The 27,562-nt window shown below is 49.5% G+C and overlaps 1 protein-coding gene across 2 annotated transcripts in view; it reads left to right on the top strand.

Moving 5' to 3' along the window:
• Positions 1–27,562, top strand: part of SYTL1 (synaptotagmin like 1) — a 492,061-nt gene that overhangs the window by 410,693 nt on the left and 53,806 nt on the right. For both annotated transcript variants that reach the window (XM_075335915.1, XM_075335916.1), the window contains exon 9: positions 16,269–16,435. In XM_075335915.1, coding sequence (XP_075192030.1) covers positions 16,269–16,435 — 167 coding nt within the window. The remainder of the gene's footprint in view (positions 1–16,268; positions 16,436–27,562) is intronic.

Here is a 27,562-nt window from a genome sequence, read left to right as displayed (position 1 = left end):
CGTCGATGCCATTACTGTGCAACTTGAACCCTGCTCATTTTAGGCTTCCAATCTGGATAAATTGCCTGAGCTCACCACGTACGCCTTGGGGATCTTGTTGTGTCCCGCAGCCAGCGTTTTCTCGGAACGTGTCCTCAGTGCTGCTGGGGGTGTGCTGACAGCTAAGCACACGCATCTGTCCACTGACAATGTGGACAGACTAACGTTCACCAAGATGAACAAGTCATGCCTCTCAGAGGACTTTTCTTCCCCTGGCTCAGCCAGGGGAGGTGAAAGGCACGCGTATTTTTGAGAGTGCTTCATGCAAAGCATCTGTTTCATTTTGAAAAGGGGCATCAACTGATGCCAGTCAAGTGGGGTGTGTGTGGCCCAATTAGTGGCAACGAGGGAGACTGTGGTTGAGTCCCCTCGCTGTGTTTTACATGCTTTTCGAAGGGCATGACATGCCTAAGAGGTTGAGTTTCAGCATCTGCAACTTGTTGGCTACAGAAAGGCTGCCTTTACACCCTTTTGAGACCGAGGATTTTCGAGACCTTATGCCCATTGCAGTGCCCCAAGAGCTGATGGCCATTCGCCACTCCTTCTCCAAGAAAGGCATGCCCGCGCTACCACAGCAGGTCGCACACAACATCACCGATTCCTCGAGAAACTCTGTGTGTGACAGGGTGCATTTCACCACAGATACTTGGACCAGTAAGCATGGACAGGGGAGTTACATGTTGCTGACTGGGCACTGGGTAACTATGGTGAGAGATGGAGAAGGGTCTGCTGTACAAGTCTTTCTGTCCCCACGAGTTGTGTTCTTTAATCCTTCCTCTGTATGTACAAGTTCCTCCACTGCTTCTGCCTCATCAACCTCGTGTTGTTCCTGCACCTCAGCCCAAACCCTTTGTGGTCAGGCCACCCTTCCTTGTAACTGCGCCCAAGGAATCCCACACACCTCCTTACTATGCTGGCAGCAGAGCTCAAGGCCATCAGGCGGTCAAATGTTTACTTTGAAATGTAGGGGAAATGTGAGTCCCACCGCTGAGAAGTTGTGGACGGTTAGCTCTGGAGACCAAGTTTCATCAATGGTTGTCTCCACTCAACCAGCAGACAGGGAAGGCCGGGTGTGACAATGATGCAAACATGGGTGCGGCCGTTCGCCGTGACAATGTGACACACGTGCCTTGTGTGGCTCACGTGTTGAATCTAATTCTCCAGCAATTTTTAAAACACCATTCTGGCCTACATGGCCTTGTGCAGCGGGCACGTTCGCTATGTGCTCACTTCCATCGTTCGCACACAGCAGCTCAACAACTTTCGTCACTCCAGAAGTCTTTAGGTCTGGTGGTTAAACGCCTGAAATGCGATGTGCCGACACGCAGGAATTTGAATCTGCACATGTTGCAGCGTTTGTGGCAGCACCGCCGAACCCTGCTGCAATACGTTATGACATATAGCCTGGCCTAACTTGATCCAGAGGTGGTGCAGATCACGCTGCTGGAGTGGTGTCAGATCAAGGACCTATGCACCCTTCTACACAGTTTACAAATGTCGACGAAGATGTTTAGCACTGGCAATGTCATTCTCAGCGTGACAATTCTGGTCATCTACATGATGGAGCACACTGTAAGCATTATTCGGAGTCAGGTGTTGGGACAAGAGGAAGGGGAGGAAGTACAGGAGGACTCCTATGCGGAAGGGATAACAAGATCTACGAGGTCCAGATGGTCAGCGGCACCTAGGCGGCAGTCATGGTGGGGGAGAGGGATTAACAAGGGCGCATAGTATCAGCAAAAAGTGTTGAGGAAGGTGCAGGAGCCCATGAAGAAATGGAGGACGATCTGGCGATGGGCATGGAAGACTCAGCAGATGAGTGAGAGCTTGCTCACATTTCGGTTGTGCGAGGTTGGGGGGAGAGGGCAGAGGAAGGAGGCACGATTCTCACCTCTCTGCCACCAGCACACCAATGACTTGGTCCTCCTGGATGCACAAGACACATGAGCGCCTTCTTGCTGCACTACCTACAATATGACCCTCGGATTGTATGAATTCGAAGTAATGCTAACTACTGGGTTGCCACACTATTAGATCCCCGGTACAAGACAAAATTTGGTGAAATAATTCCTGCCATAGAAAGGGACGCACGTATACAGGAGTATCTGCAGAAGGTGGTACGCAATCTTAGATCTGCTTTTCCACTAAACACCAGTGCTGCACAGAGTGAATCTCAACGCTTTGTCATGGATAGGAGGAAATGGTCTTTTACTTGTCCACATCTGAGGGACCGAGGGCTGGCTGCTGTGCTGAGATGGCATTGAGTACGGTGTCCCTGCAGAGTTGCTCTTTTGGTCATATACAAAATGAGTTGAAAAAGGACAGATGCTGGTGGAAAGGGGAACAGGTGTGTTGGAAAGGGGAAAAAAGTTTTTGTCCGTGGGTTTGGTGGTTAAGAAAAAGTAACATTTGCTGAAGAAACACCATCTGTTACGGTGGGACTGGCAGATTTGGTTAAGGTGGTATATACTATGTTACCGCTATATAACGAAAATTAATAAGAAAAGAAAGAGAAAGGTATATATCCCCATCAGCAGTCAGTGTCCGCCGTGCTCCCAGATGGAAAAGGAGAGGTTGGCAACTGGAAGGTTAGGTGGAGGATACAGAGCTGTGTGGCTATGAAACTAATAGTAGCCTGTACCGAGTTAGACGCCACTCGGATCTGGAGACTGGGAGCCCTGTTACCGTCACAGGGTCCACACGCCCACCCAGCCCAGGAACTCCCTGTTAACATCACAGGGGCCATTGAGTACGCTGACCGTGTGCATTGGGGCCACACTTGTGGACAGCAGGCGCATCAGCAGGCCTGTTAATGCCACTGGGCTGCACAAGCAGGACTGGTAGGACAGGAGCTGGTCTTAACCGTTCTGCGTGACCAACTGTGGTTACATAGTTACATAGTTACATAGTTACTTAGGTTGAAAAAAGACCTAGGTCCATCTAGTTCAACCTTCCTCCACCAGTTGTACATTTAGTCACTAAGTCATTTATAACCAACAATGTTTTGTGTACTGAGGAAATCATCCAGCCCTTTTTTAAAAGCTGTTATAGTATCTGCCATTACTACCTCTTGTGGTAGGGCATTCCACAGTCTGACCGCTCTAACTGTAAAGAACCCTTTCCTATTTAGGTGTCGGAATCGCTTTTCTTCCACTCGCAGTGAGTGCCCCCTGGTCCTTAGTATTGTTTTCGGAAGAAATAAGTTATGTGCCAGTCCTTTATATTGACCACACATGTATTTATACATATAAATGAGATCTCCTCTGAGACGTCTTTTTTCTAAGCTAAACATATCTAACTTTTTCAATCTGCCATCATATGGGAGGCCTTCCATTCCTTGTAATAGTCTAGTTGCCCGCCTTTGAACTGACTCTAACTTCTGAATGTCCTTTTTAAAATGTGGAGCCCAAAACTGGATCCCGTATTCCAGATGTGGCCTTACAAGTGATTTATAGATGGGTAACAATACGTTGGGATCACGGGATCTAATCTCTCTTTTTATACACCCTAGAATCTTGTATAAAAAGAGAGATTAGATCGACGCCCTATCCCTGCCTACCTCTGGCCTAAAGACGCAATGGGTTCAACACATGGAGGTGTGCTCTTTCGGAGCATAATAGAAGACTGCGCACCTCCTTGTTGGCTCCAGCCCGTTTTATAACCTGGGTCCGCCCCAAACCAGGGTGGACCACAATGCACCTCCTGGAGACAAAAGCAGAGTGACACGTCATGAGTGGCATAACTAGCGTCCTATTTGGAACCGCAACTTCAATAATGACCTCATGGCTGCCACGACACAAACACCTCACCAGTCATAGTTTGACCATCAATAATGAGGTGACAAGTCATAGGGGCGGGCCTCTGCAAGCCATTTGGGAGTGGCCTGGCCACATCGTCAGGACACCTGATGCCCTGTGGTCTATATGGGCCCCCCACATCAGGGGCAGGGCCAAAGAGTTAATTACCGGACCTAGACTTTGATGCAGTAAGTGCCTGAGCATACTCAGTAGCATGAAATACAGTCTCTGAAAAAAGACTATCAGCTTTAGCATGGTGTCTAGGCACAAAACAGGACTTAGACCTGGCACGGAATGCAAGTACCTGTGCAAAGAGGCTTTTCGCACTAAGTGTGGGAGCATGCGCTGTATCCCGAAATGAAGACTTGGCCTCAGGAATGGCACAGTCAGGCTGAGCATACTCACTAGGCGAAACACTGTAGTTAGGCTGCGGCTGGGGTAAATCGGCACATGCATGCGCACTAGCTGCCTCTCCACACTTAGACGTGGAGGAGAAATTGCTCTTCGGGTGTGGACTTGGAGATGCTGTCTATGAACAGAAGGAAAAGCTAAAGGTGTGTGTTACAGCAAGGAGCCACCGCGGAAACACTTCGTTCAATTGTGAGGGGAGTCATTTTGGAGTTTGGTGAGGAGCACCGTAACGCCAGTGAGCAGCATCCTGTGCCACAGACCAACATTCTTACGGTGCTGTCTATACTGCTTACCATGAGAGGAGCGTAAAGTCTGTATTTCTGGCAACTGGACATCACAGTACCCGGGTACGGTAGGCTGTGCTCGCTGCCGAGATCGCTGCTGAGTCACGCTTTTTGTGACGCAGCAGTGACCTCATTAGCGATCTCGCTGTGTGTGACACTGAGCAGCGATCTGGCCCCTGCTGCGAGATCGCTGCTCGTTACACACAGCCCTGGTTCGTTTTCTTCAAAGCCGCTCTCCTGCTGTGACACACAGATCACTGTGTGTGACAGCGAGAGAGCGACAAATGAAGCGAGCAGGGAGCAGGAGCCGGCATCTGACAGCTGAGGTAAGCTGTATCCAAGATAAACATCGGGTAACCAAGGTGGTTACCCGATATTTACCTTAGTTACGAGCCTCTGCAGCTCTCACGCTGCCTGTGCTGCCGGCTCCGGCTCTCTGCACATGTAGCTGCTGTACACATCGGGTTAATTAACCCGATGTGTACAGCAGCTAGGAGAGCAAGGAGCCAGCGCTAAGCAGTGTGCGCGGCTCCCTGCTCTCTGAACATGTAGCTGCATTACACATCGGGTTAATTAACCCGATGTGTACTGTAGCTATGGTAGGAGAGCAAGGAGCCAGCGCTCAGTGTGCGCGGCTCCCTGCTCCCTGCACACACAGCTGTGCGCTGGTAACTAATGTAAACATCGGGTAACCATACCCGATGTTTACCTTAGTTACCAGTCTCCGCAGCTTCCAGACGGCAGCTCCGTGCAAGCGCAGCGTCGCTTGCACGTCGCTGCTGGCTGGGGGCTGGTCACTGGTCGCTGGTGAGATCTGCCTGTTTGACAGCTCACCAGCGACCATGTAGCGATGCAGCAGCGATCCTGATCAGGTCAGATCGCTGGTCGGATCGCTGCTGCATCGCTAAGTGTGAAGGTACCCTAAAGCTGGTGTCACACTAAACGACAGCGACAACGACGTCGCTGTTACGTCACCATTTTCGGTGACGTAACAGCGACCTTGTAAGTCGCTGTTATGATCGCTGCTTAGCTGTCAAACACAGCAGAAGCAGCGATCATAACGTCGCTGTGCTACATGTTCAGAGAGCAGGGAGCCGCGCTTAGCGCTGGCTCCTTGCTCTCCTGCAGCACACATCGGGTTAATTAACCCGATGTGTGCTGCAGCTACATGTCACAGTTCAGAGAGCAGGGAGCCGCGCTTAGCGCTGGCTCCTTGCTCTCCTGCAGCACACATCGGGTTAATTAACCCGATGTGTGCTGCAGCTACATGTCACAGTTCAGAGAGCAGGGAGCCGCGCTTAGCGCTGGCTCCTTGCTCTCCTGCAGCACACATCGGGTTAATTAACCCGATGTGTGCTGCAGCTACATGTCACAGTGCAGAGAGCAGGGAGCCGCGCGCACTGCTTAGCGCTGGCTCCTTGCTCTCCTTGCTACAGTATACATCGGGTTAATTACCCGATGCATACTGCAGCCACATGTCACAGTGCAGGAGCCGGCACTGGCAGCAAGAGCGGAGGCTGGTAACCAGCGTAAACATCGGGTAACCAGGGAAAGGTCTTCCCTTGGTTACCCGATGTTTACGCTGGTTACAGCTTACCGCAGCTGCCAGTGCCGGCTCCTGATCGCTTCATTTCGTCGCTCTCTCGCTGTCACACACAGCGATGTGTGTGTCACAGCGGGAGAGTGACGACCAAAAAATGAAGCTGGACATTCAGCAACGACCGGCGACCTCACAGCAGGGGCCAGGTCGTTGCTGGATGTCACACACAGCGACAGCGACGGGACGTCGCTGCAACGTCACAGAAAATGGTGACGTAGCAGCGACGTCGTCGTTATGTGTGACACCAGCTTAAGACTTGCTGCCTCTAAACTGTCAAATTGTCACGTACAGTTTAAATCATAGAGGGTCAGCGACACATGTTTGCATTGACTGTTGATTTTCAAGATTTCCATGACATGGTTTGCATTCACACTGTTATCATCTGCCTTATCTGTGAGGCTTCAGATAACAAGGGTATTCAGGGGGGATAATGTGTTTTGTCTATGTTTACGTAGATAACTGGGAAGCTCTTGTGATGCACCACTGGTAAGTCCTGTTCGCACACACACACACACACGCACAAACACACAATTACTGCTATGCAGAGGGATTAGCAGGTAGTAGGCAACAGAATAGATTGTTCAATTATTTAAATTGTATGCATGGTTCTTATTGTTTGTTTTGGTAAAGTTAAACAATTATTTATCAACCCAACTGACTAGAGTCCTTTTCCTGTTGCCTGGTTTTGCTGCATACTGTGGAGCCCACCCTGTACACGACTTAAAATGAAGCATAAGTCGCAATGTGAATTTCACTGTGCTACAATGCGGCCTAGCGTGCCTGTGCAACCACCGCCTGCCCCATCAAGTGCATCTGCATGCTCTTCATCCTCTGTGACTGTGGGGACAGCAGTCTCACATGGTTTTTCACACTGAACTTCCACCCCTTTACACGCAACAGGAAGTGTGATTGGCAGGTCATCACTTGTTTTGGAAGTGGAAACAGATGGTATTGTTGAGCTGTCAGACATCGAGAAAACCAACATTGGATGCAGGCTACATTATATCCACACCTGCACCTTCGTCACAGATTGGCTGGACTACCTGCATTTAATAATTGCATTCCAGAAATGGAAAGGAGTGTAGAATGCACATGTGTTGTACCTTGCTTGGCAGCAAAGGAACACTAACTTAGTATTACAGACAATTTTAGGAAGGCAAAAAAGATTCAGCTCTTTGGGCAAATTAAATAGCGTGGCAAAAGTGGACAGGTGGGTACAGTGGCCGTGTTCTGTGGGTACCAGGACAGTAAAGGAAGCCTCACTTTCTATCCCTCCGAATGATCAAATGCAGCAAGGAATTCCCTGAGTTTGCTATAAAATTAGCGTAGCAAAATGTGCATGAGGGTGTCATGCAGAGGTGCTGCACATAGATTTGCACCAGTGGGGCACTAATGGAGTACAACAGCCAGTTCTTGTATGCCACTAAATGGCAGCATTTTTTGCTATCATTATAGCTTATTAAAAACAGAGCAGGAGGGTGTCATGCAGAGGTGCTGCACATAGATTTGCACCAGTGGGGCACTAATGGAGTACAACAGCCACTTTTAGGATGCCACTAAGTTTACTCAGTGTTTGCTAGTATAATGGCTTAGTAACAATGAGTTTAAGTGTGCAATGCAGGCAGACGTGCTGCAAATATCTTTGCACTAGTGGGACAATACAGAAGTCCAACAGCCACGTTTAGGATGCCACTAAGTTTACTCAGTGTTTGCTAGTATAATGGCTTAGTAACAATGAGTTTGAGTGTGCAATGCAGGCAGACGTACTGCAAATATCTTTGCACTAGTGGGACAATACAGAAGTCCAACAGCCACGTTTAGGATGCCACTAAGTTTACTCATTGTTTGCTAGTAAAATGGCTTAGTAACAATGAGTTTGAGTGTGCAAAGGGCAGGAGGGTACAGTGCCAGGTTTGTGGGTCTGGGTACAGGAAAGGAAGCCTCCCTTTCTATCCCTCCTAATGGGGAAATGCAGCGAAGAAATCCCTGACCTTAGCTACACAGACGCTGTTGTGGCGCCCCTGAGGCTTCTGTCGCCACAGATCATTGCACCCCATCCAGCGGTGTGATGCCCCATTCTGGGAGAGGAAGAGAGTGAACTCCGGTCCCCTGGTAAATCCACGCTACACCCATTGCTAGGAACACACTGGGACCAGGGAAAGTGGCAGAAAACCTCCCATGCTGCATGGTGGGAGGGGCCGTAAGACCCATCCCTGCTCATATAGGGTAGAACAGAGCATCTGGGGAGGTGGGAGGAGCCATCAGAGTGCAGACACAGAGAGGAAGTTCTAGTTTAGTCAGAGCAGAGTGAAGAGAGAGTGGGGAAGGAGGAGGAGGCCTGCTGGAGGCAGGCAAGGAGGAGAAGAGAAAGGAAAGAAAGCTCCAAGTCAGTCAGGAGCTGAAAGGAAAGAAAGAGACGCTTCCTGGTGAAGATCCTGGGACTCAGAGGGTCCAGGTGACACCAAGCAGAGAACAGAAGGGGTCCCAGGGCCACGGGTAGCTGTAGAGCTGCGGTGGCCTGTTCCACAAGAACATCGGTGGAGGGATCAAGCTGCAACAGGGGACGGTCCCTAGAAACCGGAGGAGTGCAAAATCATCTCCAGACAGTAAAAACCGAGGCCCAGGGAATGTTGTAAACTCCCCGGGCCACAGCCCACAGCAGTACCTCTAGAAAAGGGATAATCAGCCGACAGGTGACTCCCCAGCCTGGAGGCTGTTGTGGAGGCCAAGCCAGGTTCAACCTACCAAGGCAAGGCTAAGGAAGACAGCAGAAGATAGAGACACTTAAGGGAAGGGTACCGGCTTTTACTCTCAGAATCACCCAGAAACGGCGGAGGTCCCTGACAGTGGTCCCTGCAGGACTGTGACAAGAATTGTGAGTAAAGAACTTGAAACTGTACCCTTGAAGTTGCCTCTGTTATTTCATCTGCATAGACACTCACAAGCACCAACTGTGCCCTGGGGCATTGCTCCACCTGTGGGGAGTAGTACCACCATTGCTGCCATATCATCCCCCGGAGGCCTCATACAGCAGCGGCGGCCTATTAGCCGCATACAACAGGTGGCGTCACGAACACAAACTTTAATTCAAGCCACATAATCTACTGACACCCACCAGGGCCACGGAGCCGGGCCCAGCCACCACTGACTACCTCCGGACTAGTCCGGCCCGGCACCGGGTGTCCGATAGCCCTGGGGTGGGCGAGTCAATTTTGGCGTCACGAACAGGATAACGTGCCCGGTTCCACCGGGTACTGTGCGCCTGAAGAATCGTGAAATAGCCTGTGTTATACTGTGAGAAACTGCCACCATTGAAGCCACTGAGCGCGGGAAGAAGGGGGGCGTGCCAGAAGAAAGGGCGCGAAGAGAAGCCCCGCCCCCTTGTCCAAGAAAAGAGCGCGAAGCGGTGCCCGCCATAGAAGGCGGAGAAAGAAGAAATGCTGACTAGACAAGCTGGCCGGCTAGCAGAAAGAGTCTAAATGCCAGACCAGCAGATAAAGAAAATGTACCTTATCGCAAGCGGAGTGGTGCCGGCCGTGATGGGCTGGGCGCCAGTCTGGCGCCAGATGCTAGTGCAGCCTCCGGCCCCGCCTCCGAGAAGGGAAAGGGAGCAGCCGAGTGGCGTGGTCGAGCACCCGAGCAGTGATCCAGCAAGCGTTCCCCAGGTCGGCAGCATGGCAGAGAGGCTGCAGAAGTGTACACCAGGGACCGGGAAGATGGATCCCGAGCTGGACCTGCTCCGGGAGGAAATGCAAATCCTGGCTCGGAGGCTGAATAACATGCAAGCAGAGGTGGACCGGCGGAGTGAAACATCGATGGTGCCGGAGAGCGTGGGCCACTGGATGGAGGGCGAGGAGCAGCGACCGGGTGAGCTATATGAAACCCCGACCCGTCCGGACCCAAGGCCCTACCAAGCGCCACCGCCCAGTCCCTCCACCGTCCCACTAACTTTCCCCGCCAGCCCCGCTGACGCCCTGTGGGGCACCGGAGCTTTCCCAGCCAGCCTCGCTGACGCCCGGTGGGGCACCGGAGGCCTGCCGGCAACCCCCGAAGACGGCGCCTGGGGAGGGGTGGACCACGAGCAGCTAGTGGGCCCCCTACCGACTCCCCCTGTGAGCCGCCTGGGAACAACATCCCCGGGAGTGAACTGGGACGCGGCGCCCATTGAGAGTGGGAGACTGCAGCAGCCCCTGCGGCCCAAGGAGACCCCCCTGGCAAATGAGCTGACCTGCCAGAGATTAGTGGAGGAGTATCAGCGGAAGCGGGAGGCCCGGGAGAAGAAGCGGAAGGCCGAGGAGGCAGCCAACCTGGCCTCCAAGGAGCAAATCCGAAAGGCCCTTAAGAAGTCACAGGGCCCAGTGAGAAGGGGCCTAGTGGTCGATTTTCGGCAGAAAGGAGGCTGGGGCTTCACCAGAGAGCCCGGACTGGGTAAAGATGTCTTTGTGGCCCGACGAGATATTGAAGAACACCTGCCCAAAGGCCACCCAGGGCGAGATGCCAAGCCGGGTGACGCTGTAGAATACACACGGCTGATGGGAAGCCGGGGCTGGTACGCCCTGCACGTCCACATCCTGCGGGAGGAGATGGCCTCCGAAGAACCGGAGTGGCGCCGCACTATGCCAGCGTGTAGCGTCTCCCCTGTCAGCAGCAGCCGCAGCACTACCGCGAAGCAGGCCCAAGCCGCAGAACTGAGCAGCGGGCCTGCAACAGCCACGCAGCAGACACAGACCCGGATCTCCATGGCTTGTCTGACTGCAGCGCCTCGCAGTAGGTCAGGGACCAGCCCACAGGAGACGCAGACCCAGATCTCCATGGCCTACCTGCTACCCAGGGCCCTGCCGAAGCAGGATCCCAGCCATTGAAGTAAAGAAAAGGAAAAGAAGAAGCCGAACTGTAAATAGCCCCTGTCTGCCCCTAATGCTTTGTGAAGATGTCCCTTTTGTGCTGCCCTAATGTTCTTTTTGAAGATGACACCCTTTCCTGCCTTACTGCCCCTTGTACTTTTTGAAGAAGTCACCCCCCATGTGTATGTGTACCGGGCCACTAGACTGGAATGTGGTCCCTGGTAAATGTGATGTGTGAAGTGTCCTGTGTAACCAGGCCACTGGACTTAGTGGCTGGTTTTGTTTTCCACTTTGTTGAATGAGAGAAACGAACTGCCAGGCTACTGGACTTGTAGTAGCCAAAAATGTAATAAGTTGCACCCGTTGTGCCCCCTACCAGAATTATGGGGGATGTGCCCGAACCGTGCAATGGACTGGAAGTACACACTTAGAGTTTTCTTTATAAGAAGTTTGCAACGTTTACTTATATGTGCCTCCCATAAAGGGAAGAAATGTTTTATTGTTTTCTTTCTACACACGTGTAAAAATGTTTTTGCAGTTTCTCCACATTTTCTGTTGTTTTTCAGCCCGAGGACGTGCTGGGATTTGCTGTGGGGGAGTGTGGGGCCCCTGAGGCTTCCGTCGCCACAGGTCATTGCACCCCATCCAGCGGTGTGATGCCCCATTCTGGGAGAGGAAGAGAGTGAACTCCAGTCCCCTGGTAAATCCACGCTACACCCATTGCTAGGAACACACTGGGACCAGGGAAAGTGGCAGAAAACCTCCCATGCTGCATGCTGGGAGGGGCCGTAAGACCCATCCCTGCTCCTATAGGGTAGAACAGAGCAACTGGGGAGGTGGGAGGAGCCATCAGAGTGCAGACACAGAGAGGAAGTTCTAGTTTAGTCAGAGCAGAGTGAAGAGAGAGTGGGGAAGGAGGAGGAGGCCTGCTGGAGGCAGGCAAGGAGGAGAAGAGAAAGGAAAGAAAGCTCCAAGTCAGTCAGGAGCTGAAAGGAAAGAAAGAGACGCTTCCTGGTGAAGATCCTGGGACTCAGAGGGTCCAGGTGACACCAAGCAGAGAACAGAAGGGGTCCCAGGGCCACGGGTAGCTGTAGAGCTGCGGTGGCCTGTTCCACAAGAACATCGGTGGAGGGATCAAGCTGCAACAGGGGACGGTCCCTAGAAACCGGAGGAGTGCAAAATCATCTCCAGACAGTAAAAACCGAGGCCCAGGGAATGTTGTAAACTCCCCGGGCCACAGCCCACAGCAGTACCTCTAGAAAAGGGATAATCAGCCGACAGGTGACTCCCCAGCCTGGAGGCTGTTGTGGAGGCCAAGCCAGGTTCAACCTACCAAGGCAAGGCTAAGGAAGACAGCAGAAGATAGAGACACTTAAGGGTACCGGCTTTTACTCTCAGAATCACCCAGAAACGGCGGAGGTCCCTGACAGTGGTCCCAGCAGTCCAAGGGTCCCTGCAGGACTGTGACAAGAATTGTGAGTAAAGAACTTGAAACTGTACCCTTGAAGTTGCCTCTGTTATTTCATCTGCATAGACACTCACAAGCACCAACTGTGCCCCGGGGCATTGCTCCACCTGTGGGGAGTAGTACCACCATTGCTGCCATATCATCCCCCGGAGGCCTCATACAGCAGCGGCGGCCCATTAGCCGCATACCACAGGTGGCGTCACAAACACAAACTTTAATTCAAGCCACATAATCTACTGACACCCACCAGGGCCACGGAGCCGGGCCCAGCCACCACTGACTACCTCCGGACTAGTCCGGCCCGGCACCGGGTGTCCCATAGCCCTGGGGTGGGCGAGTCACTGTCATCTTGTGTAGCTGTTAAAATCTGTTTTCACTGCCCTGACTGTCACCTATGGCTCTGACCCTGCCGGAATTAGCCCTTAGAAGGGCTGAAAGAAACTTCTATCCCTATTCTGTATAGCGCTGTGTATAGAGCGTACACAGCAGTATCGGAGACAGGAGCTACGCCGGCGGTGACTGACACCCAGACGCAGAAGAGATAATGGCGTCCGGACGGGCAGATACTCGTTTTTATAATGCAGGGACATGTGACATCCTATCACACATGCCGTTGCTTCTCTGGCTAAAAGTCCGCTTAGCTGTGTGTGTGTCTGGGATTGGCTGACATGCTGGCCCGCCCCACTACACGCGCGCGCTTAGGGAAGGAAGACAAGGGAAAAAAAAAAATGGCGATCGCCATTATACAAACAGCAGTGATCTGAATGCGCTGTTCCCGCACACTATACACTGAAATTTCATAATAGTGTGTCACAGAGTGACTTACACTATTACAGCGGAAAGCCAGCTAGTAATTAGCTTGTCTTTTTGCTGCTAGAACCGTTCTCGAACGTATCTAGAACTATCGAGCTTTAGCAAAAAGCTCGAGTTCTAGTTCGATCTAGAACAGCCCCCAAAATCACTCGAGCCGCGAACTGGAGAACCTCGAACCGCGATCCGCGCTCAACTCTAAAGAAGAGCCATAAGGATTTGAAAAGCTTAGATCCACAAAATATCTGTCTATTTCTCTAAAATGTTTGGAAGAATCTCCCTGCTGAGTTCCTTCAAAATCTGTGTACAAATCATACAGAGAAGAATTGATGCTCTGATACTATTTTGAATGCAAAAGGTGGTCACATCAAATATTGATTCAATTTTGATTTCTCTTTTGTTCATTTAGTTAGCAATTTGTTAATTGATAAAAATAAGCTATTAATATTCTTACTTTACAGTATTTTTGCCACACCTGCCTAAAACTTTTGAACAGTTCTTTATTCAAATTTTGGTTAAAACGGAAACCTAAATTGGAATGAAGTGAGTATCATAAATATGATCAGAAACTAGCAGTGTAAGTATTGGGGCCAGTAAATTCAAGAAATAATTATGGTACTTATGGGTTGTCTTAACCTGATAATGTAGTAAAATACTTTAATGCTTCTAAAAAAAAACAGTTTGATAGTTAATTGTTATTAAATGGAATCTGTAAGTAGTGTTTTGCTATGTAATCTGAGGACAGCAGAATGTAGGGGTTAAAGCAATGAATGTAGAGATATGTCAACCATTAGGTTGTGTGCTGTTGTTTACAGACAATAAAGGTTTTAACACCCGGAGATTATCACTGCAAGGACCACAGCACTCATGAGCAGTTGTCTGACCACAGCTCCTCCTCTCATAAGCAGCTCACTATCGATATACAATATACATACAAAGCTGTGGTGTGAGCAGGGCTAGCTTTCTGAGCTAGCAACACAAAGAAAACAATCATGGATAAGTTTCTGAAAATCACAGGATAAATTTACATATTACTCATATGCAAATAATAAATAAATGGTAACAACATTTTAAAAATGTTCAATTTATTCAGTATCTAGAATAAGCCATGCAGCACAGAAATCCCCACACTTACACTCCTTGGCATGCTATCAATGAGATTACTAATGGTGATGTTTTGCCACTCTGAATATACTTGGGCCACAAACCATGAAGACCAACTGCTGGCAGCTCCCTTTGCAAATACCAACAAATAACATCACAAATGCATACCTCCCAACCGTCCCAGATACAGCGGGACTATCACGCTTTGCATTGTTTGTCCCGTTGCCACGGGCGGGACGGCCGTCTCCCGGGCTCCGCCCACCCACTCTCTCCCCGCCTCCCTGCTTTTCCCTCCTACCATCCTAACACGTGACGTGGCATAACAGAGAGGAGCGCGCTGCCCGAAACTAGTCTCTGTCTGCTCTGTGCTGCTGCTAAGGTATGTAAGCTGAATCTCCCCAGCGCTGATTCCCCTCCCCTCCCCCCCCCCCCCGGCCGGAGCCTCTCTGTGCGGTTGGCCGGCCGCCTCTCTGTGCGGTCGGCCGGCCGCCTCTTTCTGCGGGCGGACGGCCGCCTGTCTCTGCGGGCGGACGGCCGCCTGTCTCTGTCTCTGCGGGCGGACGGCCGCCTGTCTCTGCGGGCGGACGGCCGCCTGTCTCTGCGGGCGGACGGCCGCCTCTCTATGCGGGCGGCCCGCCATCTCACTGTGCGGGCGCCCCCCGCCGCCTGTCTGTGCGGGCGCCCCCCGCCGCCTGTCTGTGAAGGCGGGCGGCCGGCCGCCTGTCTGTGAAGGCGACCAGCCGCCTCTCTGTTCGGGCCGCCTCTTTGTGCGGTCGGCCCGCGCCTGTGCGGCGACCCGCCGCCTGTCTGTGCGGGCGCCCCCCGCCGCCCGTCTGTGCGGGCGCCCCCTGCGCCTGTCTGTGCGGGCGGCCTGCCGCCTCATTGTGCGGGCGGCCGGCCGCCTCTCTGTGCGGGCGGCCGGCCGCCTGTCTCTGCGGCGGACGGCCGCCTCTCTGTGCGGCAGCTGGCCGCCTCTCTGTGCGGTGGCCCGCCGCCTGTCTGTGCGGGCGGCCCGCCGCCTGTCTGTGAAGGCGGGCGGCCGGCCGCCTGTCTGTGAAGGTGACCGGCCGCCTCACTGTGCGGGCGACCGGCCGCCTCACTGTGGCTGCCTGCGTCTCCGTGCTGGAGGCCCGCCGGCTGCCTGCATCTCCGTGCTGGAGGCCCGCCGGCTGCCTGCGTCTCCGTCCTGGAAGCCCGCCGGCTGCCTGCATCTCCGTGCTGGAGGCCCGCCGGCTGCCTGCGTCTCCGTGCTGGAGGCCCGCCGGCTGCCTGCGTGTCCATGCTGGAGGCCCGCCGGCTGCCTGCGTGTCCATGCTGGAGGCCTGCCGGCTGCCTGCGTATCCATGCTGGAGGCCCGCCGGCTGCCTGCGTGTCCATGCTGGAGGCCCGCCGGCTGCCTGCGTGTCCATGCTGGAGGCCCGCCGGCTGCCTGCGTGTCCATGCTGGAGGCCCGCCGGCTGCCTGCGTGTCCATGCTGAATGGGTGTGGATGGGGAGTGGATATGGGCGTGACTGTGAAATGGGTGTGGTTAGGGGGTGTGGCCTAAGAACTTTGTCCCTCTTTTCCTTCTTTAAAAGTTGGGAGGTATGCAAATGTGCTTGATGAGAAACAAGTCTGAAGACACTGCAGGTCATGGTAGCAAATTTAGGAGGCCACACATGTCTCTTCACAGTAGCACAAGCAACATGCGTCCTGGCGTTATTGTGTGCAAAGATGGCTTCTTGAACACTTAGAGAAATGGCCTTGCCATCAGTTCCACAACCAATTCAACGCACCGCTGAGCTGTTAGTAATATATCTGAAACTGCTGCATTTGTTAGTTTAACACATAAAACATTTTCTGGTAATTGTGGTTTTGAATCCTTTGAATATACTTAAGTTTCTGTTGTAAAAGCCATGTTTCTTCTTACAGCTTTCTGGCAGCATGATGAGCCTGTTTAGTGCAGGAGATTTCCGTTCTCTAGAAGTTCACGGCTGGATCCAGTTCTCTATTCAGTATGATTCATCCAAAAAGGAGCTGAGGGTCTTGGTTATACAATGCAGGGATCTGACGCCAGCACATAGCCAGTCATCTAATCCGTAAGTAGGGTAAATGAAAAGAGTGAACATATTAAGGGATATAACTCCGAAACCCTGAAACTGTACTCCAACATTTTTTCCCACTATTTTATCACCTGAGTTGTAACACTAATGTCTGTTCCTTTCCCGTAGTAAATTTTAAGTCACCGTTTTCTGCTGTTCTTGATGCCACTAAGGTCCTGTTCTGCTAGCTGTGACTAACCAGGTTGCTCTAGTGTTTGCTGAGTGGATCAGAAGTCATTTCCCAATGTAAGTTTATGAGAGCCAGAATGAGGCTTCCCAAGAACCCATTGAGAACTTGTGACCGTTAGCTCTGACTTCTGGTCAGCCAGGATCTACGGTCAGAGAATGGTGGAACAGGATCGGAGCACCTCTGGGATGAGCAGAAGACAATTACTGGTAAATATTTTACTAGGAGCAAGGAACAGGCATTTGTTATACCATTCAAGGGGTGCAAAAAAAAAAAACCTGTGACGCTTTAAAAAACATATAATAATTATGTTGTTTTAAGAGATACATAGAGATTTTCTAGAAGTGGCTCATGAAGCACCTGTCTCACCGATTGACCATGACATGTTGGGTGCAGGTGTATGTAGCCCTGATACAAGCCAGTATGTGTTGACAGCACCATTTAAGTGGGTTGATCCATTAAGAGCAGCGAAAATTATGTTCACTTACTGATAAGCCCCTATCATTGGGTCATTGGGAGACAATTTTGGGGTGTCAATGGTGTAGTCATGGTAGCTGAAGGACTTCTAAAGGTGCTCTCACCACCATGTGTGTACTATTATAGGAGATAATTGAGTTTACAATATACTGCAATGCCTAGTGTTCACAAGTTCAAGTTTTCTTGGCAGACTAAAATGCTATGCAAATCATAGAACAAAATACAATTTAATCACTCCCCACTTTTACCCATTGCAAAGAAAAACAAACAAACAACAATATAAACATATTAGGTATCATATTAAATCCTGTTTAATGAAAATATAAAATTATAAAACCCATACAGTAAATGCAATAGAAAAAGAAAACTGCCAGAATGACATTTTCAGTTACCTCACCTCTCAATAAATGTAATAAAACAAGATTATAAAAGCCACTGTTTCAACATAAAACAAAAAACAAGGAGGACAGTGAGGGGGTACGGAGGGATAGAGGACAGTGAGGGGGTATAGAGGGATAGAAGGATAGTGAGGGGGTACAGAGGGATAGAGGACAGTGAGGGGGGTATAGAGGGATAGGAGGACAGTGAGGGGGTACAGAGAGATAGAGGACAGTGAGGGGGTATAGAGGGCTAGAAGGATAGTGAGGGGGTACAGAAGGATAGGAGGCTAGTGATAGTGGGTGGCACGGTGGCTCAGTGGTTAGCACTGCAGTCTTGCAGCGCTGAGGTCATGGGTTCAAATCCCACCAAGGACACCATCTGCAAGGAGTTTGTATGTTCTCCCCGTGTTTGCGTGGGTTTCCTCCGAGTACTCCAGTTTCCTCCCACACTCCAAAAAAACATACTCACAGGGAACCTAGATTGTGAGCCCTAATGGGGACAGTGTTGCTATTGTATGTAAAGCGCTGTGGAATTAACAGTGCTATATAAATGAATATTATTATAAATATTATTATAAACAAGGCCTTACGCAGCTCCACGAGCAGAACATGAAAAACTTATAGGTCTCACAAAATGGGGACAAAAAAACAATTAAAAAAATCTGATATTTATTAAAACTAGCTCATTTTTTTTAGATGTATACATTATTGTTGTTACTGAATAGCAAAATCAAGTTACTAGGTCATTAATACTGCATAGTAAATGCTGTAAAAAAAGAAAACCCTGAAGCCCCCAAAAAACAATAAATTAATTGCATTTTTAACAAATTTACAACACTTGATTTTTTTGTCCTGAATTTTAGCAAAAAATAAAAAGGTTCTTGGAAAAAGAATAGAAAAAAGATGAAAGCACAAAAATAAAAATTGGCTGTGACTGGGAGGGGAGTACTACGCTGTGTGCAGACAGCAAAAATGAAAACTCATAGACCTTGCTGGTGAAGCAAAGTCATGCAATTTTCTGAACAAAATCGCACCCGAAAAACGCACAAAAAAGCGGTTCAAAAAAATCGCCTAGTGCACACATAGCCCTACAGTGCAGCCACCATGTCTTCAAAATGTTCTGTGATTTGTGGTTTTAGGACAAAACAGCAACAGCATGTTTTCAAACTGATATTAAATGCAAATATACATAGCCATTAATATGTCAGTTGAAAATGTCAATATTTTGTGGTAAAACAGCATGCTGACAGTTTTTGGCCATCCTGTGGTTGCTACTTTTATACTTACCTTTTACAGGACGTGGCTTAAGGGTATGTGCGCACGTTGCTTTTTACCTGCTTTTTACCTGCTTTTTTGCTGCTTTTTCTTCTGCGCTGTTTAATGCCAAAATGGATGTGTTCTTCTATTCAAGCAAAGTCTATGGGAATTTGGGTTTCTTGTTCACACTATGTTGGTCAAAATGCTGCCTTTTTGTGGCAGAACTTTGGTCAAAAACTCAGCTTTGCAGTGCAAAACCCAAATGGCAAAAACAATTGACATGTTGCTTCTTTGAAAAGCTGAGTTTTTGACCAAAGTTCTGCCTCAAAAAGGCAGCATTTTGAACAACATAGTGTGAACAAGAAACCCAAATTCCCATAGACTTTGCTTGAATAGAAGAACACATCCATTTTGGCATTAAACAGCGCAGAAGAAAAAGCAGCAAAAAAGCAGGTAAAAAGCAACGTGCGCACATACCCTTAATGTCATATTTGAGATCCTCACCTATTGGTGAATGCGGTTCAACTCATTTCCGCCATATCCTCTATTTTCTTCAGTTAAGAATGAGATGTAGCCTCACTTAAACAGAATCACCATTCAATTCAAATGAATAGAGACTGATTTGGTCATGAATTTTGCAACTGATGATCAGGCACTAATTGCATGTAGCTTTAGGCCATGTTCACACATCAGTATTTGGTCAGTACATTTAACAAAACTGAAGAAATGGAATGGCACACCTGTTAGTATAAGTGCACATTTACACTAGTGACCATTAACAGACAGAACCTAGGATAAAACAAATGAGCAAATAACCTGCAGTAAGTAAATAACTTTAGTAAATATAAATAACATAGGGTACTTAGTTGGTACCATTTTAATCAAAAGAGCGTAAAAGCCATCTGACCATGATGAGGTGTACCCAAACACGATGGTCCCTAAAGCTGGCTTTACACGCTACGAGATCGCTAAAGCGATCTCGTTGGGGTCACAGAATTTGTGACGCACATCCGGCCGCTTTAGCGATGTCGTTGCATGTGACACCTATTAGCGATTTTGAATCATTGCAAAAACGTTCAAAATCGCTAATCGGTGACATGCCCCCCTCTTCCCAAACATCGTTACTGCTGCAGTAACGATGTTGTTCCTCGTTTCTGCGGCAGCACACATTGCTACGTGTGACACCGCAGGAACAAGGAACCTCTCCTTACCTGCGTCCCGCCAGCAATGAGGAAGGAAGGAGGTGGGCTGGATGTTCGTCCCGCTCATCTCTGCCCCTTCGCTTTGATTGGGCGGCTGCTTAGTGACGTTGCTGTGACGCTGAAAGAACCGCCCCCTTAGAAAGGAGGCGGTTCGCCGGTCACAGCGACGTCGCAGAGCAGTTATGTGCGTGTGATGCTGCCATAGCAATAATGTTCGCTATGTCAGCGATCACCACATATCGGCCGTACGATGGGGGCGGGTGCTATCACGCTCGACATCGCTAGCATCGGCTAGCAATGGCGCAACATGTAAAGCGGCCTTTACTCTTAAAGTTCACCTCATTTTATTCCAGCAGGCCTCAGAATACTGTAGACAAAGGCAGAGCATATGGACCACATGCAATGCCCCTTTATATACAAAGTTCTCATTTGCTTTTGTCCTATGTTCTGTCTGTTAATCGCCACAGTGTGAATGTGCACTTACATATTGCACTTATACCAACAAGTGTTCCCAGTTTCTATTAGTATTTTCAACCCAAAATCAGGAGTGGAATGTGCCGCCCCTACAGCAGTTGAACTGCTCGGATCCGGGGTTGCTGTGGCTCGAGGGTCTCCGGACCCGGGGGCTTGTGGCCACTTCAAATCTAAAGGGGTGGTTACTTACAAGGGAAAGTTTGTGACGCCACCCGTGGTTTGCGGTAAGGGGAGTACCGCCGCTGCTGATGGGAATACCCGAGGGAGATGGAGTGGGGTAGTCAGATGGTGATCCCTCCACGGGTAGGGGAGACCCCGGGACTCTGGAGATAAGTGGCGGATAGTGTTGTGCAGGCTATGCGGGCAAGCAGGACGCAGGGTGTGCAGTGTACTCACTTAGGCTGTGTGGATGTTGGCGTAGTCATTAAGCAGACTCTGACACAGAAGTAAACCAAGTCTCAGGGTGCCGCTGCCACTCGGGGGAGCTCGCACAGTATCCGTCCCCACTGGTACTGCTTAGTGGTCTGGAGCCTGCCTCCATGCACAATTGTGTAGATGTTGCTAAGTGACCCTTCGGCCTGAAGCTGTCAGGGTCCCGCTCCCTATGTTGAAATAGTGGAGTTGTGCACTCGATGGCTGACACTTGGGATTTCTGTAGGCCGCATAAGCTGGAAAGACCTATCCCCCTCGTTGTGTTGGTGCCTTCAATCTCTGAACTCTTGGGGAAAGTTCATAAAGAGACAATCAATCACAGGTGAATTATCAGGTTGCGTAAAGCTACTCCCTGATCTAGGGTTCTGTACCCCGCCGTGCTTGGTACCGGTCCGATTACTGGACTTTCCGGTCCCGGCCATTCTCCAAAACTAAGTCAGTACACCATTTTCCAATACCCTGCGACCGGGTCTCCGACTCCTCTGGTCCCAGACCACCGTCTGCGACCCAACCAAGGTTACACAGGGCGCTACAACTCCCTCAGCTCCTCACTCTCTGAGGGCTACTCATGAACTCTGACTTCCTCCCTCCCACCAGTCTGACTGACCCCTAGGCGGGTGTCCCTTTTCCAGCAATACCACCCACTGGTGTGCCTGACAGGGTGTGGTGTGAGGTGTGGTTTGAGGTGTGGTTAGGATTTGAGTGCTGGTGGAAGCAATACCAGTGTGTAGGAAACCAGAACCATGGAGGGTGAGTTCTGCACCATAAGAGACAGGGGTGCAGTTCCCTGTGACACCCTGATAGAGTCAGGGGCATCACAGGAACAATCCAAGAAAAAGTATAATAGAAACCCTACACCACATCTGCATTCTAACCCCCTCCTGGTTTTGGTTTACAAATGTGTAGCACCCCTGAGACACTCAGGGCACTACAGGGAACTGCATCCTCACGGGGATGCAGCGCCTACCCCCTGGAACCTGGAACACCAGTGCCAGCAACACCTAGACACACCAAATACTAGTTACCACTCCACACCAGGGATAATTGGCTAGTCGGACACAAGGGGATGGTCACCTAGAGGGGGGAGTCAGACCAGGGGTACTAGACAACCTGGTGGGAGGGGACAGCAGACAGTCTGAGTAGGAAGTGAAAGTGGATAAGAGAGAACAATAGAAGAAAATCGTGTTTTTATCAGCCGCGCCAATGATCACTTCTCAGGTATTCAGATTAATGGATCTTTTATTTTGCACAGGACTACGTGTTTCTGGAGTCTCAGCTCCCTTCCTCAGGACCATCAGGCATAAGAACACATCAAATGTGTTCTTATGCCTGATGGTCCTGAGGAAGGGAGCTGAGACTCCAGAAACACGTAGACCTGTGCAAAATAAAAGATCCATTAATCTGAATACCTGAGAAGTGATCATTGGCGCGGCTGATAAAAACCCGATTTTCTTCTATTGTTCTCTGTTATCTGCCGTTTGGGTTGCTGCTGCCGTGATCCCAGTTTTCCATGCCTATATAGTAGTTGTGACTTTCACAACTTCATTTGGTGAGTATTACTGCTCCCTGTCTTTACCCCCTGTGTTATTGGGGTGAAACCCTATTGCGCTTCTTTTCCACAGCTCTCTACTCATAGGAAGTGAAAGTGGGAAGACGTGCCTAGAGCTGGGTAGTGTAACGGTGGCCCGGGGGCACAGGTGAGTGGTCGTCAGGGCAGGTACACCCGAGTACCGCTGGGACCAGAGCACGCATGGGGCACAGGGATCTAGGTCAGGTGACAGTTTCAGATGGCCTGGCAAATATCTGCACAGTGAGAGGACCTTCACAGATCTCACTGACCCACAAATCCGGGAGCACAGCAGTAAATCAAGGATCAGGATTCGGGACACAGACCAGCCCTACAGGGTACACACTGCCCACCACACCTGAGGAGACTGCCACCGCAACGGGACAGTCAGGCCCCAAACGCTCCACGCTGCGGAGACCTAACCACACTGAGAGTGCCGGGGACAGAGCAACCGAGTAATCAACTGGCACTGGAAATACAGGGACCTGAACCAGCCATCCAAGGGTCCGGAGTGAGTAGAGACTGTTAACTACAACCCACAGTGTGGCCTCCCTTATTACTCCATTATACATCTCCCAGGCTCAGCCCTACCTGCGGAGGGCCTACCACCACAGCTGCCATTACCACCAGCCAGGGAGAATAATAAACTCAGCAGCAGCAGTTCCACAACCTTAACCGCAACCTGCAGGTGGCGTCTCACAAATGACTTTAATCTCCCCTGTAAATACTCCCCATTAAAAAGCCACCCAGGGCACGGGACCGGGCAACGGCCATCAAATTGACATTCCCCAGTGATACACTGCCTGGGACAGAGTACCTCATTCCCTGGGCGACACAAATGTGTACTGATGTAAAATACTGACTGTATGAACATGGCCTTTGAGTGAGTCACAAAATGAATACTACTACAGGGCCCTTGACAAACCAGTCTTTTGTTTTCACTCTCATAGTGTTGTCCTCATTTTGCTTGTAGCTGGTAGTGGTAAATTTGAATAAAACCCTAATACCTTCTACAGTTTCTGAATAACAATTTCCAGTCAACCAAGATGTATGAGCTGAATGTATAAGGTCAGTTAGACCAAGTGGCAGTGGACATCAGTCACTAATAGGGTGGAAACACATCTATGCGAGTAAAATCGGTCCGACTGGGCTGAAAAAAAACTCGGCTGATTTTAGTTCACGTTAGGTCCGAGTGCAACGCAAGTGCGATGCTTTTTCTGAATAAATTAATGATTTTACTAGCGTGTGTAATGCGTGTGTAATGCGTGTGTAATGCGTATTTTTTACTATGTCATCTGCCATTCAGCTCTGCTAAATGGCCGCTGACAGCAGACACAGACAGCCATGTAGCAGAGCTGAATGGCAGATGACAGCAGACACAGACAGAGCCGCACGATCAGAATGAACTCGGGTGAACTTCACCCGACTTCATTGTCATGCTGCGGCTCTGTCTGTGCCGCGTCCTGATTAGAGGTCACCTGTGAAGGATTCACCAGTGACCGCTAATCCCCGGAGTGACTGAAGTTAGCAGCCCTCTCTCATACTCACCGATCCCCGGCGCCGCGCTGCACGGCGTTCACACTGCTCCGGCAGCTTTTACTATTTTGAAAAAGCCGGCCGCTCATTAAACAATCTCGTATTCCCTGCTTTCCCCGCCCACAGGTGCCTATGATTGGTTGCAGTGAGACACGCCCCCATGCTGAGTGACAGGTGTCTCACTACACCCAATCACAGCAGCCGGTGGGCGGGTCTATACTGTGCAGTGAAATAAATAATTAAATAATTTTAAAAAAACGGCGTGCGGTCCCCCCCAATTTTAATACCAGCCAGATAAAGCCATACGGCTGAAGGCTGGTATTCTCAGGATGGGGAGCTCCACGTTATGGGGAGCCCCCCAGCCTAACAATATCAGTCAGCAGCCGCCCAGAATTGCCGCATACATTAGATGCAACAGTTCTGGGACTGTACCCGGCTCTTCCCGATTTGCCCTGGTGCGTTGGTAAATCGGGGTAATAAGGAGTTACTGGCAGCCCATAGCTGCCAATAAGTCCTAGATTAATCATGTCAGGTGTCTCCCCGAGATACCTTCCATGATTAATCTGTAAATTACAGTAAATAAACACACACACCCGAAAAAATCCTTTATTAGAAATAAAAAACACAAACAAATTCCCTCATTACCAATTTAATAAGCCCCCAAAAAGCCCTCCGTAATCCACGGACCTCCAGCGTCGCTTCCAGCATGAAGGTGACAGGAGCTGCAGCAGACACCGCCGCTCCTGTCACCTCCACGCAGCAACTGAGGTGAGTAGCGCGATCAGCTGAGGTGTCACAGCGGTGGTCGCGATTAACCTCAGTGACACCTCAGCTGATCGCGCTACTCACCTCAGTTGCTGCGTGGAGGTGACAGGAGCGGCGGTGTCTGCTGCAGCTCCTGTCACCTTCATGCTGGAAGCAAAAAAAGGGGACAGATCCTGCACACAAAATCAGGGGCACACTGGGTGAATACAATAAACAAAGAACACCTTTATTGGGTACATAACAATGACATGTTAAAAACATTAAAAACAAACATGAAGACAAGAAACATCCATTTGGCGGAGCCAAGCCCAAAAATATCACACCAAAGTACCAATATGTATATGAGGAAAAAATCAAACAGCATAAATAGTATAAAATACACTAAATTTGTGCAGTATCAAATATCATATGTCATGAGCGGTTACTCTTGCCTTGCCCCACCTCAGGCCATGTGCATTTGACCTCCTTCATTTCCCTCTGGTGACCCCCTTGCCACCATCTATTTGCCCTGCTTCTCATGCCATATTTTGGTATTGATTGTATCACCATGCAGCCCTTGGAGCTTTCTGTTTTCCATCTCCGGCTCACATAGGTTTGCACCCCTTGGCTGAATGTTTATGCCCTCTTATTTTGGGCTTATATATGCTTTTGCGCCACAGTGATTGTGTTTTTACCACCTTGTTGCACATATGCTCTGGTGCCATTTCGCTATTGTGATATCACGTTTACTTACTGGTTTTTCCAGGGCATCTATGTCCGCTGTGACTGCATGTACATCAACCATTTATAGCCACCAATATACTTGGCTCCTTGTTGGCTTCATGATATAGGCTTTATGCACTTTATTTACGCAGGTTGATTATGCTATAATATCACCAGAGGATTCTCATGACATATGATATTTGATACTGCACAAATTTAGTGTATTTTATACTATTTATGCTGTTTGATTTTTTCCTCATATACATATTGGTACTTTGGTGTGATATTTTTGGGCTTGGCTCCGCCAAATGGATGTTTCTTGTCTTCATGTTTGTTTTTAATGTTTTTAACATGTCATTGTTATGTACCCAATAAAGGTGTTCTTTGTTTATTGTATTCACCCAGTGTGCCCCTGATTTTGTGTGCAGGATCTGTCCCCTTTTTTTGCACTTGTCTTCCTCCCTGCACCAGGGTGCACCTTCTCTTGACTCATTCATTTTTCATTGTAGTGGTGCGCTCCGCCCTTTTTGCCTCTCCAGTTGTCCCCTTCTGTTCCCCACATGGGGTTACAGTTCTCGAGCAGCACACCGTTGTATCATTAACGTTTATTGTGATATATACTCAATAATATTATTATTGTACGAGTTTGGTGACTCACTTGCTTTTGTAGCAGCATCGTACTGCAATTGGCACTGTTACTTGTTATCGATATGGATTGGGACACACGTGAGGCGACGTGGCAGCAACACTCTGATAATGTTTTTTCCTCCGTGCCCCCAGCCAAGATTTCTGATGAATTTTCCCTCCTTACTTCTGATTTATTGTCAGCCCATAAAACCGGCATACGCCTATGGTGGAACATACGCAGCCTTGAGGAGTACCTCAGGGCTGGTATTGTTCCACGTGGTCTCCGCGTTAATATTTTCCCTGCCTGGGAACCATCTATCGCATTTCAAGATACTTGGGAACAGGGCTTGCTCCGTTGTTCCAACATCCTCATCAACATGTTGCTTGAACACGACAGGGTATTATTGGCCACTACCAAAACCAACATCAAGGACCTGGAGTCCAAACTGGCGAGATTTGAGGACCGCTCTCTAGTCACTACATTCCAATCTAAACTTAAGGAGCAGATGGACAAGTATGAGAAAGAAATAGTTGACAGGAAGTGTGGGAAGTTTCAGCGTGATAGGGCTGACTTTGATAACAAGGTGGCTTTCAAGTGGAGGCACAGAGGTAACTCCCGTGGTCACAACACCAATCGGGCTTATAGGAATGCTGCCAATACGTTTCCCTCGGCACAGGAAAACAGTTCCAGTGATTTTTTATCCACCAGCAGCGACCCCGACGCAGGGTCAGAAGAGGTGGGCGCAAGGGGCAAGGCCGCAAGAAAACAGGGCTACAAAAACCGCCAATTACCCTTCAGGAAGACGAGGTATCGATTCTAAATAGGGATGGCACTCCAAACATGGATACAGACAACCAGGTAAGAGGCTCTCTGCAGATTATCAATTTATCCACCTACGAACTATATCTACAGGAAATTTCAGTGTTGGAAAGAGGACTCACCTTTTCACCCACACACTCGTTTGATAAATTTTCTCTGATCAAAGACCTTTATCTTTTTTGTCGTAACCTCGTCTTCCAGGTTATCTACAGGCGACCTCAAATCATGGACCAATTAGCACCGGATGAACAACAAACCTTCCAGGATTTATTGGAGTTACTGGATGAAAATTCGGACATACCAGGTAGGAAACACTTTCCACTCAAAAATAAATCTATTGCCACTCCCTCATTTTCCTTGGTACCCGCCATAAAAATTTTCTTCGAGTTGGCCAGAGCAGATATGACCAAGCTCACATCTCGCTCCCCTAGGGCACCAAATCTGTCCTCTCAGGAAAAACAGGCTATCTCAAAATTAAAGAACAACAGTGACTTCCTTATTAAGGAAGCCGATAAAGGTGGGAACGTGGTGCTGTGGCCCACTGATATGTACCTCGATGAGGCTCATAGGCAGCTCAACAACACCACCTATTATATCAAACTTCCCTCTGATCCAACACAGGTGTTTACCTCTAAACTCCATCATCTACTGCATTCTGCCCATCGCTTAGGTGTCATATCCGAGAAGGAGAAGAAATA

Source organism: Anomaloglossus baeobatrachus, chromosome 2 (assembly GCF_048569485.1).
Source record: "Anomaloglossus baeobatrachus isolate aAnoBae1 chromosome 2, aAnoBae1.hap1, whole genome shotgun sequence".
Taxonomy (NCBI): Eukaryota; Metazoa; Chordata; class Amphibia; order Anura; family Aromobatidae; genus Anomaloglossus; species Anomaloglossus baeobatrachus.
This window is presented reverse-complemented; position numbering and strand designations above follow the sequence as displayed.